General features: G+C 40.6%; 1 protein-coding gene across 2 annotated transcripts in view; it reads right to left on the reverse strand.

Moving 5' to 3' along the window:
• Positions 1 to 5,509: 5,509 nt before the first annotated feature.
• Positions 5,510 to 12,639, reverse strand: part of LRCH1 (leucine rich repeats and calponin homology domain containing 1) — a 225,996-nt gene continuing 218,866 nt past the window's right edge. For both annotated transcript variants that reach the window (XM_054719758.1, XM_054719757.1), the window contains one exon: positions 5,510 to 6,987. In XM_054719758.1, coding sequence (XP_054575733.1) covers positions 6,877 to 6,987 — 111 coding nt within the window. In that variant the 3' untranslated portion in view covers positions 5,510 to 6,876. The remainder of the gene's footprint in view (positions 6,988 to 12,639) is intronic.

Below are 12,639 nucleotides of genomic sequence, written 5' to 3' on the forward strand. Positions count from 1 at the left end.
AGCCCGAACTCTTCACCTTTCCATACTTTAATCCTTTGCACTCGCTCGCTTTTTTCTCGATTCCTGCTACCGATGCTAACCGTGTCGAGTCACACTCGACATCCGAGTGCAAAAGGTTAAGCCTCTGAAGGTGCAGACTGTTTTTGTCATGTCCATTGTTATATCTCCAGTGTCTAGCAACTGCTTGGCTTCTAGTAGTCATTTAATAATTACATGCTAACTTTGAATCAGGAAGTGGGCTCAGAAAGGTTAAGTGAATTTTCCTTCTCATTATACAGTTATTTGTGGAACACCTAAGATTAGGAGCCAGATTTCCTAAATCCAATCCAATGATACTTCTTATCTTTTGAGCCAAGTAGATTTATGGACATTGGTTTATGGGTGTATCTCAAATATAAGAATTAATATGAATTATCTGAAAATAGCTATTAAGGAAACATAAGTTTCATGTGTTACTATAAACAAAGATTTTTCTCTTAGTTACATGTAGAAATTTAGCTTGTTGAGTTCACCAAGAAAAGTAATCAGTCTCTTTGTAATACCAGATTGTGTTCCTTTAAGAACTTAATGGATAAACTTGAAACATGATAGATGAAATCTGGTTGTTTTAAAAAATATATATTTTTCTGTTAAAGAGCACAAAGTGTATATATTTTAAACATTCAATAAGAACGTGTATTATGTGGTAATGGAATAAGACATCAGGTTCTTAAAGTTATAAAATTAGTACTTTTTAAATATAAATTAGGTTGTTTTAAAAATTAGTGCTACTTAAATATTAGTGAAAATTGAGCCCTGTAGTGAGCTACGTACAAAACTGTTCTAGTCTACACACACTACTTTTCTCTAATAAGGTTATGTAAATCACAAATGTTTTAATGTTGGTAGTTCCTTTGTAAAGAAAATGCTATGTGGTCCTAAGGTCAGTGTATTAGTTGAGAATTTAGTCATAGAAGAATAGCTAGTAGCAGATCCTATCTAATAAAAGAGTAATATGCAAATTGACCATCACTCCAAGACACAAGATCGCCGCCCCTTGTGGTCAAAGATGTATTCTTGAGCAGAATGGAACTCCATGGGCAAGGGCTGCAGCTATTGTCCATAGGCAGAATTTCTTATCTCTTGAGGAAGCTTCAGTCTTGCTTTTAAGATCTTCTAACTAAGTGAGGAAAATTATCCTTATTTGAAATCAGTTGATTAGGGATTTTATATTTGCAAAATCCCTTCAGAGCAACAGCTAGATTGAATAACCGGGAACTGTAATATAGCCAACTTGGTACCTCATTATAAGAAAATAGTTGCAGGGTAAACACAAAAACATTTAAATATTCAGTAAATAATTGCTGACATATAGCCAAGGATAACTGTAATAAAGAAAAAGACCTTCAGTTACAACATGGAATTGACCATTGAAGATATTTAGGAAGCTAATAAATTTGAGCTGCTATGTGCTGCAAATATTGGCCAGAAAAGAGATGAATCTTGATATATGCCTAAATGTAAAATGTTTCCCCCACCAAAATATTTCTCTTTTAAAGATGCATCTATAATAATAAAAGCATAATATGCTAATTAGGCCAGACGTCCTTCCGGATGAAGTCAGGGCTGCGAGGAAAGCTCAGGTCCCAGCAGCCAGGGGAAGGAAGGCCTACTTTTGCACAAATTTCGTGCATCGGGCCTCTAGTATGTTTATAAGAAACCATCTCATCAACTTTAGAGTAAACAATAAATAACCTAAAAATGACCTAATAATTAATTTTGTGTGCTTCTAAAAATCACCTGACAGAATCAGGTACAAAAGTAGGCAAAGGAATTGACAGATTTCCTGGGTTATGATAGATATAAAATCCTTTTAAACGTCCCTTTAAGAAACAGTACAGTAAAGCCACCATTAAACGAAAAAGGGAAAATGGCAGTGGAGTAAATGGATTCTACACAGACATGATCTCAGGACCAAACTGGAATTACAACTAAAATACAAAAACACTATCCTGAATAATCAACTGAAGACTAGCTGGAGAGAACCCTGATAACCAAGGATGGAAAGTGGAGACCACATAGACTGGTAGGAAGGGCAGAGACATGAAAGAGCTGGCTGGGCTTCCCTTAGACAGCAGCTGAAGTTCCAGAGAGATATGGGGGGGGGGGGGTTGCTACTGAGAACACTAGGGTCTAACCCCAAGCATGGCCCCCAGCAGAGAGCACCAGAACTGAGAAAGGTGCCCACATAACATCTGGCTGTGAAAAGCAGCAGGGTTACTGTCTGTCAGGGAGAGACGGCTGGAAATGCAGACACCCTCTTAAAGGGCCAATGTACAGAATTTTGAGTGCAGCCACCCACTTTGGGATCCAGCAGAGGGAGGGCAGAGTGGATTGGAGCTGTGTAAACATAAGCCAGGGTTGGGGGCTCTGGGGTTAGAGCTCAGAAGGCAGATGCCAATTTCCTGTGCTGAGTCATTCCCTCCTGCTGTGGAGATCATCTTTCTCAGGCAGACCTTTGCTATTCAGGCAGTTTTTGCCTGGGGGAGGATAGTTGACCCACTCTATTGGAAAACCCTGGTCCCACTCTGTGAAGTTTCTGAGGCCCATTAAGAGATTGAGGATACCAATGAGCCTCCAGGCAGAAGCAATTGCCCCACTCTGTTTGGAAACCTCTCACCCCACCTGTGGACCATTGTTTAGGGCTACTCAAGACTGAATCCAATCAATCTGCAGGCAGAGGTGGGTCTCTGGAGTCTTTGAGTCTTTGCTTGATCTAATTGGTCAGAAACAGCATTTGGGGAAGAGACTAAGTCAATTGTGAATAAGGTGGCTGCTGCTGAACCAATAAACAATAGCCAGGTAAGCAGTGTCAAGCAAGAATCATAAAAACCTCATGATCTATAAGGCAGGGTTAACTTCCTAGAAGAAAGTGGTATTAGGTGGGTAACTCCATAGGTGTCTACTACAAATTCCTTTCATATAGCATTTTGGTAAGAATTTCTGAGATAATGTATGCAAAATTGATTAATTCTCCTACCTGGCATCTCTTCAAAGCCTACTACATAAGCACTGTTTTTGCTAACAGAATTAGCTGAGAACAAAATAGACAAGCAGCCTTGATTTAATGGTACTTATGATTCAGAAAAAAACACTAGCCACTCAAAAATACTGGCCATTGTGGTGGTCAATCAGCATGTGCATGTGGGGAGTAAAGACAGTGGTTTAGGGTAGAATCCTGCTTTACATACATGCCCCACACTCAAGCAGTACCAATTCTGAAGATAATACCAGATTCAATGTGGCCTGATCTCTGCTAGCTGACCTCCTGGAAGATGCAAAATTAAGAGAACCAGCTCTACTGGTTCACTGTTGCCCAGGTCTCCCAGGCTAACCCAGCAAGAACTGAGAAGCCCCCAGGTACAGCTGTTGGCTAGAACTCGGTCTCTGGGATAGTTCCCAGCTGTGGCCAATGCCATACGGCGGAACTGCATAGATGAACTTATTGCAAACATGTTCCTGCCAGGCTCTCCCGAGTGCTCCTGCTGCCATCTTTCTTTTTGCCCTCACACACTCCTCAGTTGCTCCAGCCAACTTCCAATGCAAAGTGTTTGTGAAGCCCTTACTTCTATGATGTGCAGAAGACTAAGACGACTGAGGTTTTGAAGTTTGGCACAAGAGCAGCATTTCCAATGAGAACATCATGGGCCAGGCATAGCTGAACGTGAATCTTAAATGTAGAGGACCTGACACTCGTCACTGCAGTTCTTGCTCAGGCTGTTGGTCTCAGGTCTGTGTCTATTGTATGTGGGTTAGGATGAGAAGACAGAAACAATCCGTCACTATTTTGACATGAATTCTTCAAAGCAGCTGCTCTTCTATCACAGGCAGGCTGTCCATGGGGGAAAACAGTAACACTGGCCAGATCTACAGGAAGTGTAATCAAAGCAGCCACTTGCTCTCTCTCTCTCTCTCTCTCTCTCTTTTTTTTTTTTAATTAAATCCTCACCTTAGGATATGTTTACTTATTTATTTTTTTCTTTTTTGAGAGAAAGAAGGTACAAAGAAGAGTAAAACATAGATTGAACAGTTGTCTCTCATATACACCCCGATGGGGATTGGACCCACCACCTTTGGGCATGTGGGACGACACTCCAACCAACTGAGCCATACCAGCCGTGAGCCACTTACTCTCTCAGTGTCAGATTCCACAGGAAGCAGTTGAGGAAGGAGGACCAGACCCTGTGTTTTACAACATGCACCACAGAACCTTCAGGCTTTCGCTAAGAAAATTCTGGAGCCACCACCCAAGGGATAGGTGGAGGGACACTCCTATCCCACCATATTAACTCTATTTTAACTGTTGTATGTTCTGTGGTTCCAGGTAAGATTTAGTTTGGAAATCACACACACACACACACACACACACACAAACATGCACTAGATGACTGTCACAATCTTTTTAAACAATGACCCCCTAAGATTTCTGTCGTGACCAGTGTCAACCTTTGCATCACATGGGTAAGTCAATCAGAAAATGGTTTGTTCACACTCAAAGTTTTAATGGCCGTTAAATAAGAAAAGGAAGGCTTTTTGCACTACATACATTCTGTCCACTGATGGCACTGTTAGCTGGCAATGCACATTTTATTGCACATATAAACAGTGTACAACGATCTTAAAGATATTTTAGCTACACAAGGGCTGCATTTAAAAGAAAGAAAGCCATTTTACAAAATATAGAAGCCATTTGTATTATATAGACAACAAGAAAATACTGAAGATTAATATAAAAAAAATTTTTAATCTTGAAAAAGAAATCTCTCAAAACAAGGATTACAGAGCTTCATGTTGCCATATATACACATAAAAAAATATTTCAGGACCCTGCATCTGAATGCCCATCACGTTGCAGCAATCAAAACTCCTATTTCTATAATCAACCTCTGAATGTTGCTTATATTGAATACACTCCTTGTTCAAAATTACTTTGTTTACATCATTATGCTATTTGACAACAGATATTTGTGCAGTACAGAAAAATATTAAAATATATTTTAAGTTAGGTTAAAGTGCACAGTACATTTAATAGGAAAGAACTGAAAGCTGCAAATGCAAACCACCATGTCAGTAACCCCTCACCTTGCCCTTGGCTGATGTTAGATTGTGCTCAATGCACATCATCTTCTTGTTATGTTTTCTTTTGTGTTCACCTTTTATTTCTCTTACAAATTGTGGCTGCTGCTGCTCTAAAAGCTTACAATGGCTTTACACAGAGGTGAAGAGGCAATTCACAAGCCTGTGAAAGGTGACTGACTGGAATATCCGGGACAGCAGGGTGAAGGCTCATTCACGTAACTGCCCACCAACAGGCTGTCCTGTCTGGGAGGTCTTGTCTGAGTCTCGCAGACCAACACGGGTACCTTTCATTGCTGGCTCTCTTTTAGTCACGTTTCCTTTGAACTAGCTCCCTGCTAGGCCATTCAGCCTCACAAACGCAACCTTCCCCTAGCCCTGTCCTATCCCCCTGTACCCCCACCCGTTTTTGCATGCAGCTAACTCACCAACTTACTGACTTACTTTTATAGTTTCACTCCAGAGACCATGAACCTTGCAGTGTTTTATGGGCTACTCTGAAAGCCACCAACTAAATTACAATAACATGAGCATGTCCACATCTCAAAATCTTTTCCTCTTTGAAAACTGGCAGTTGTAGGAAGTGTTGGTTTCCCGGTCCAGGTCTATGTGTCTGACGTAACTCTTGATCACTCTCAGTTGAAGCTGCCCTTTAAGAAACTTTTTGATTAAACAATAAACTTAGTATCATCTCCACTTTCCTATACCATTTCCTTATTTCCTTTGGTACTAGACTTTAATTCCCAAGTTACAGTGCAAAATTATACTTCAAGATACATGATGCTAACACATTACTTCTTTGTGTTAAAATGTGAATGTTTTGTGTATAGCAAAATAAGTATGAATCCAAAAAATAACTGTTCACATTTTATCTTCAAGTTTAATGTATTTTTCCTCATCACAGCTATTTACAAATAACTTTGGGGCGCTCTCTTGATTTCAGTCAGTTTATTGTATCAGGGAACAACAGGGCTGCTGGAATGTAGGAAACTGGATGGAATGCAGAAATATAAACAAGACCAGTGTTCTATAAACCAAAGTGTAAGTAATGCCTCCCCAGAAAACAGGTCTTGTCATAGAAGCACCTGTTATTTTTCTGAGTCATATATACCAGAAAACATGATTATTGAGACCCAGACAATGCACACCAAAGAGGATAAAAAATAACTCAATATTTATAATTTAAAAAGTGTTTAACCACAAAAAAGCAGTAATAAAATAGTTTCCTAATTTACAATTTGCACCCAAAGGATGAATAACAACTCACTAATAAATAATATTTATATAAATATTTTGTATGTCGAAAATAGATTTTTAAAAGGCAATGGTCTCAAGAAATCTCTTGAAAAATTTGGTGATGAAAAACTTGATTGAGTCCCTCCCTCATCCCCCCACTAAATACACAATGAGTTTGGCTTTAGTGAAACAAGTGCATGTTGCTGCAAAGTAGTTGTGCTTGGTATTTTGGTAATGGCAGTGGGTGAGCATGGAAGGGGTGCAAGAGGTTGTAAAGGCATTGATGTGCTGTTAGCTCTTCGTAACCAGCTCCCTCACTGGCTTCAAGATAAATACCTGTCACATCTTAATGTCGGAGGTCAGTTCTGAAAGGTAGAATATCTTCTCTTAGGTCCTCCCTTAAATGCAACTAGACTCATGAACACAGGCAATGGGTGGGAGGATGGGGGAACTGGTGCCGAGAGCAGAGTTCAGGATCTCTGATGGGAGAAGGGTTTGGGCCGACCCAAAGGACAGGAGTTGGTTTCATGTGAATACAGCCTTCGTTATAGTTACATCTAGCAATGCTTGAACAGTAATGCCCACTTTGACCAGGCCTTTCTCTTCAAGGATGTGATGGGGTAGACATAGTTTTTCCTAAAAGAAAGAACAAACATCAATTTTTAATGACTAGTACCTAATCATAAAATCTTGCAACAGCACTGATGGCAGTTGAGCTCACACCATGTTCCTTTTCTTGTTTTCAGCCCATTACATAGAACTTTACTGTGCTTGCAGAGAAAATACTGACTTTACACAAATAAGGGTTGATCCAAAAAAGTGTCCAATCATCCTGAAATCTGCAATAGATCTAAACATTTAACAAAACTTTATACTGAATAACTGAGCCATACACAGTCAGCTGGAAACCACACATCAAGGGCATATTAGCTTATATTACTATTTTTTAAAAGCATTCTTTATGATTCCTCTTTTTTTTTTTTTATTTCAGAGAGGAAGGGAGAGGGAGAGATAGAAACATCAATGATGAGAGAGAATCATTGATCGGCTGCCTCCTGCATGCCCCACACTTGGGATCAAGCCTGCAACCCAGGCATGTGCCCCCCACCAGAATCGAGCCTGGAACCCTTCAGTCTGCAGACTGACACTCTATCCACTGAGCCAAACTGGCTAGAGCAGCTTATATTCTTATAAAGCAAAGTTGCAAATAGCTTTTCACACATATTTAAAAATATATATTTCTTTATTGACTTCAGAGAGGAAGGAGGAGACAGATAGAAACATCCATTGGGGACTGAGCCCACAACCCAGGCATATGACCTTGACCAGAATCGAACCCAGGACCCCCTAGTCCACAGGTCCACGCTCCATCCACTGAGCCAAACCGGCCAGGGCCCTTTCACACATTTTTAAAGGAACTCAAATACTCATTTATACAGATCACACACTGTTCTATTGACCATGACCTTTGGTTCAATTTATTTTATTTCCTACAACCTCTGGAATGGAGGCATGTCAGTGGATTGGCATCTTTTCTTCCTGGTTTATGAACAGTCTAATTAATTTTAATAGCCTCTCTTTAAGTCTCTTTCATACTGCTGTCAAAGACACAAACATCCTGCTACTTTCTTATGTTGTAGTTTTGCTCTTAGGAAATGTCCAGCACACACACCTCAAGGAAAACAACACGAGTCGCTCCCGGCATGTAGAACCTCGCATGCAAAAGAGTTGATAACATCACATGATGAAGTAATTTTATGCCTTTTTCCCTTGGCTCTGGGGATGAGGGGATCACTTTCCAGAGTGTGGCTCCTTGACTCAGAGAAGACCCCACAGCAAACACTGCCTCTTTTCTACTCCATGATGGCTGTTTCTCCACGGCTCAATGACGCTGTTTAAAGTTTAAATGGAGACAGTGTTCAAAAGGAACAAATCAGGGTCTCTGGACAGACTGCTTCCTTCTCATGTGACTCTTGCTTGAGGAACTAGTTCTTCCTGTTGCCTCAATGGTAGGACTCTCCACAAATTAGTACAGATACAGGCCTTCTGGTCTCAAAAAGACATTCAAAGCACACACCATGACACATCCAATAACTTGTTGCACTGCCTCAAAATGTCAGTTTTCCTACACTGTCTCAATCATCTTCCTACTCCCACCTCTAACTCCTTCCCTAACTTGAGGTAAATTCAGAGTATCTCTGAGACTAAATCTAGGCCTAAGAAGTAGCACATGTCAACATAAGACAGCTGATTACTGAAAGCATAATTCAACCATTATTTCATCTGGTTGCTATGCATTGAAATACAATTATCTTGTCGCCAATGGCATATTAGGTGGGCATGCAAGTTTATGCTCCTTGCCAACTTAGTAGCTGAATGTCAACCAAGAAAAAGGATGGGAGGTCCCATCTGAGGTGAGCTGTGCACTGGGCCAGGATGGGCAGTGTGTGTCCTCCTTGTGCCATAGCTGGAGGTCAGTCTGTACCCTTTCCTGATGCCATAGGCTTGTGAAGTCACCCCAATCTGGCATTTTATTGCTAAGGTTGGTGGGATGTGCTTTTCTCATTCTTATGACTCTCATAGCACCCAAGTCAACACCTGGTTTGCTGGGTCATGACCACTAATATGGTTAAGCTCCTAGTGCAGGGCATTAGTTGGGGGAAAAAAATAAAATCTTCACTTTACAACCTATGTTAAAATCAAACTGAAATGAATTAAAGAGTTAATTGTTTATTTTTAAAAATCTCTCCTAATAAAATATAGATTAATATATAGTACTTTCTCTTATTGCCTAAGCTAAAAAGGCAAAATAAAAAAATCACGAGAAATATAAAAAAATTCCTTGCTTAAAAGTTTAAAGCCTGCATGGTGTCAAAACCCCCTACATTAATTAAAGATTAAAAAAAAACTATAAAAAAGTATTTACATCAAATTACAAGTGCTTTATATGACTCATAAACTCAATAAGTCAGTAAGAAAAGCATTAAGAAACCGATGGAACATTGGGCAAGGAACACAAATAGAAATTTAAAAATGAAAGTTATGCCCCAGGCATTTTGAACAAGGCATTTTGCTTCTCAACCTCAGTGTTTACTTACGCTTAGTCCTGAATGTTCCTGAATTCTAGTATGATTTCCACAGGGCTAATCTCTGTGTACATGGCTCTTACAGGGCTAGATGTCCTATCCTGCATCCAGCTTGAGAGGGGACAGGTCTCCATTAATAAATGTCCCAGTCCCCTTGATGAGCAGTGGCTCCTGCGGCTGAAGAGGTGCCAAGCTAATGGTCATGGAGACATAACAGACTAAATTAGCTTAAGGTCATTGTCTCTCCCAGGCCTTTATTTCTTGAACCAGCACTTCTCACCTTCCTGGTCTCCCGAGCCCTTTGGGAATGAGAACCAAATAGAAGACATGAAAAGGTACTCCATAGACCAGACCCCCTGAAGAGGTACCCTCAGATTACTCTAATGGGGTTGGAGGTACTAAGAAGACTAGCATAAGATAATAGGAACCCTCTCATACAACATGGCAGTCCATTATTTTATCACTGGACTGTGGTGAACACTGATGAGAATTACGAGTTGAGGCACTGGTTGACAAGATGAGCCAGGGGAGCCTGCCAGAAATGAGGAGGGGTAACAACGAGGACCGGGAAGCCATTATCCATCACCCTGGTCCTGCCACAGAGGAGGGATTCCTTGAGTGAGCTAGAGGTTGGGATGGGAAAGGAACTGCTATAGATTTATAGCTGGTTGAGAAGTGACAGAAAAGGGCCACCTCACCTTGTATATAACAGAGTTAAAAGTGAGATCACTGCACCTTTACATTGACTTCAAATACATTTACATTTTAATGTGAGAGGAGCCGAATGGCTTTCCTTGAGAATATGGCAGCACGCTGTTCTGGTATACCCAGGAGCTTCTTTCTTTTCTTTTTCCTTTTTAGCACAGAACAGCCATAATCACTATCCTGCATAAAATAAAGCTTCTGACCCCCTCTGAAGAAATCATGCTTTGTTTTTTTTTCTCTGATGGTGGAGTCAATGAGGTTCACTCACCCCCTCACCCGCCCCTCTGAACCGCAGCAAACAGGGCTGGCAAAGGCAGGCACACCGTAAGGACTACATGCTGACTTAGACTTTCTGGGTACCTCCCAGCTGCCTGGCACCAATGCTACAGATCTGCACTGATTATTTCTTTCTGACAACCCTGTCAGATAGACGTAATACCTTGGTTTTACAGACAAGAAAACTGAGATGTAGAGTTTTTAAGTAACTTCACAGAAGTCACACAGATGGTATGAACTGGAACCAGATTTGAACATGTGAATCATATTAGAGTTGAGGCCCCTTCCAGACATCATGCCGCTTCTCATAATGTCCTTGATCAACAGCAAGTATGTTCCGTCTTGTGCCCATGAGAAAGAAGAGGCTCTGGACTCTCAGAGTCCTATCTAGGCAAGACCCAACACATTCAGCATCAGGTCGGGGATCAGGGAACCTTCAACTTGGTGAAAGGCATTGGCTCTGCCACTCAGCTCAACTGGCTCCTTCTCACGGTGAGGGGCAGGAGCAGGCAGACTGCACCCTGCCACTGCCTGGCTTCTCTTTTGTGATCCCTTATACTCCCAAACAGCTACACACCTCCTTCCCAGGCCAACTGCTGGACAAAATGAAGTCATTCACATCAGCACATTTCGCCTAAAATGTACATGCCTTGCACTGACTTGATTGAAACTTGAACAAAATGGTCTCCAGTACTTTAACCTAGGGGAACTTCATGTTCCTGCTCTGCCACATGAGCTCTCTGAGGGATGAATAAGTGAACACAAGCATAACCAAAATTGTGGGGGAAATCCAAAGAACTGGACCCTGATAGTTAAAGAAGGAAAAAAAAGCACAGACTCTATATACCTGATTGTTTATTGAGAACTAATTTTAAAATCTGAAGCCTAATTTAAAGAAAAAATCTCCTAAATAAAATCACCAAAATATTTTTCACCTAATCAGAACTCAATTTAGACTCCTGAAATTTTAACCCATTGTACATTACCTTTACCCTGAAGGTGGAACAACTTTTGTCCTTAAAATGTTTTCCCTTCACAGCAGCAGTAGGTATGGATTATAGAGAGAATCCAAACCACCAAGCACTAAATTTAATTTCTTACTCACAAATGGCATCAGGATATCAAGTGCCTTTACTTATCTGCTCTCACTGATGAAGTCCCTACTGAATTATTTTACTTTTGAGCTCTGTAGGACTCCTTTTTCACACGCCCTATTTCATAAGTGTCTCTCCCAGAGGACAGTAAGCTGCATGCAAACCACAAACCCATAAAAAGAGGGAACGAATAGGAACTAGTTATCACACATTGTAGAGATCCTGACATTGAGTGGTGAGTTGCCACCATTTGGAGGAACTAGAGAAAGAGAACCTTCTATTTCAAATAGATCAGTCTGTTTAAAAAAATAAAATAAAAATAATAAATAAATACTGGTTCTTGTTATCAGGCATTGGAAGGAAATCTGAAAAATGGTCTTTCTTATCAGAGGAAGGAGATTTAGTTTGCACATACACATCACACAACTAAACCCCTGACCACCTCGCAGAGGACAAGTAGGTCAGCCAGGTGTCCCCAGGCACACTATAATGGCAGCATCAGAGGATGAGTTGTGGGTACCTTGGGGAAAAACCATGGAGAGGGTTAATATTCTGAACACAAATTAACAGCCTGATAATGGGCAAGACAGTTCATTCAAAGTTTTTCCTAAAGGGCTACATTAAATGTGTTCTGCTAGCTATCAACTACTTGATGAAAAAATGCCATCCAACAGATCCCCAGAGGAGCAGCACATCAGGGTGCAGATACAGTAATGGTGTGAGAAATGAAAGTGTGTTCAAAAAATACTTTAGACACCTGAACTGAAATATGAACATAGTTAGAGGATAATGTTGAATCAACCCAGAAAACTAAATCTGATCTCACATTATTGGTCTACATTGACAACATTTTCTTCTAGGTGGCCACCCAGTGAGTTATCTCTCTTCTCGCCTGTTGTACCCTCCTCCCCCTCAAATGAAAAACAAACAAACAGTGCTGATCATTAAAGGAAGCCTCAGTGCACTGCAGAGCTAGATGGAAATGGTGAGCGCCACTCTGGGTGTGCACAAAAATGTATCGATGGGCTGATAAAAACTTGGAATAATCACCCAAAATGTGTTTATTAAGAACTTATGGCTCAGGGTGCTGGTTAGACATTGTATAAAGGGATTTTATTGTTACAGAT

Source organism: Eptesicus fuscus, chromosome 8 (assembly GCF_027574615.1).
Source record: "Eptesicus fuscus isolate TK198812 chromosome 8, DD_ASM_mEF_20220401, whole genome shotgun sequence".
Taxonomy (NCBI): Eukaryota; Metazoa; Chordata; class Mammalia; order Chiroptera; family Vespertilionidae; genus Eptesicus; species Eptesicus fuscus.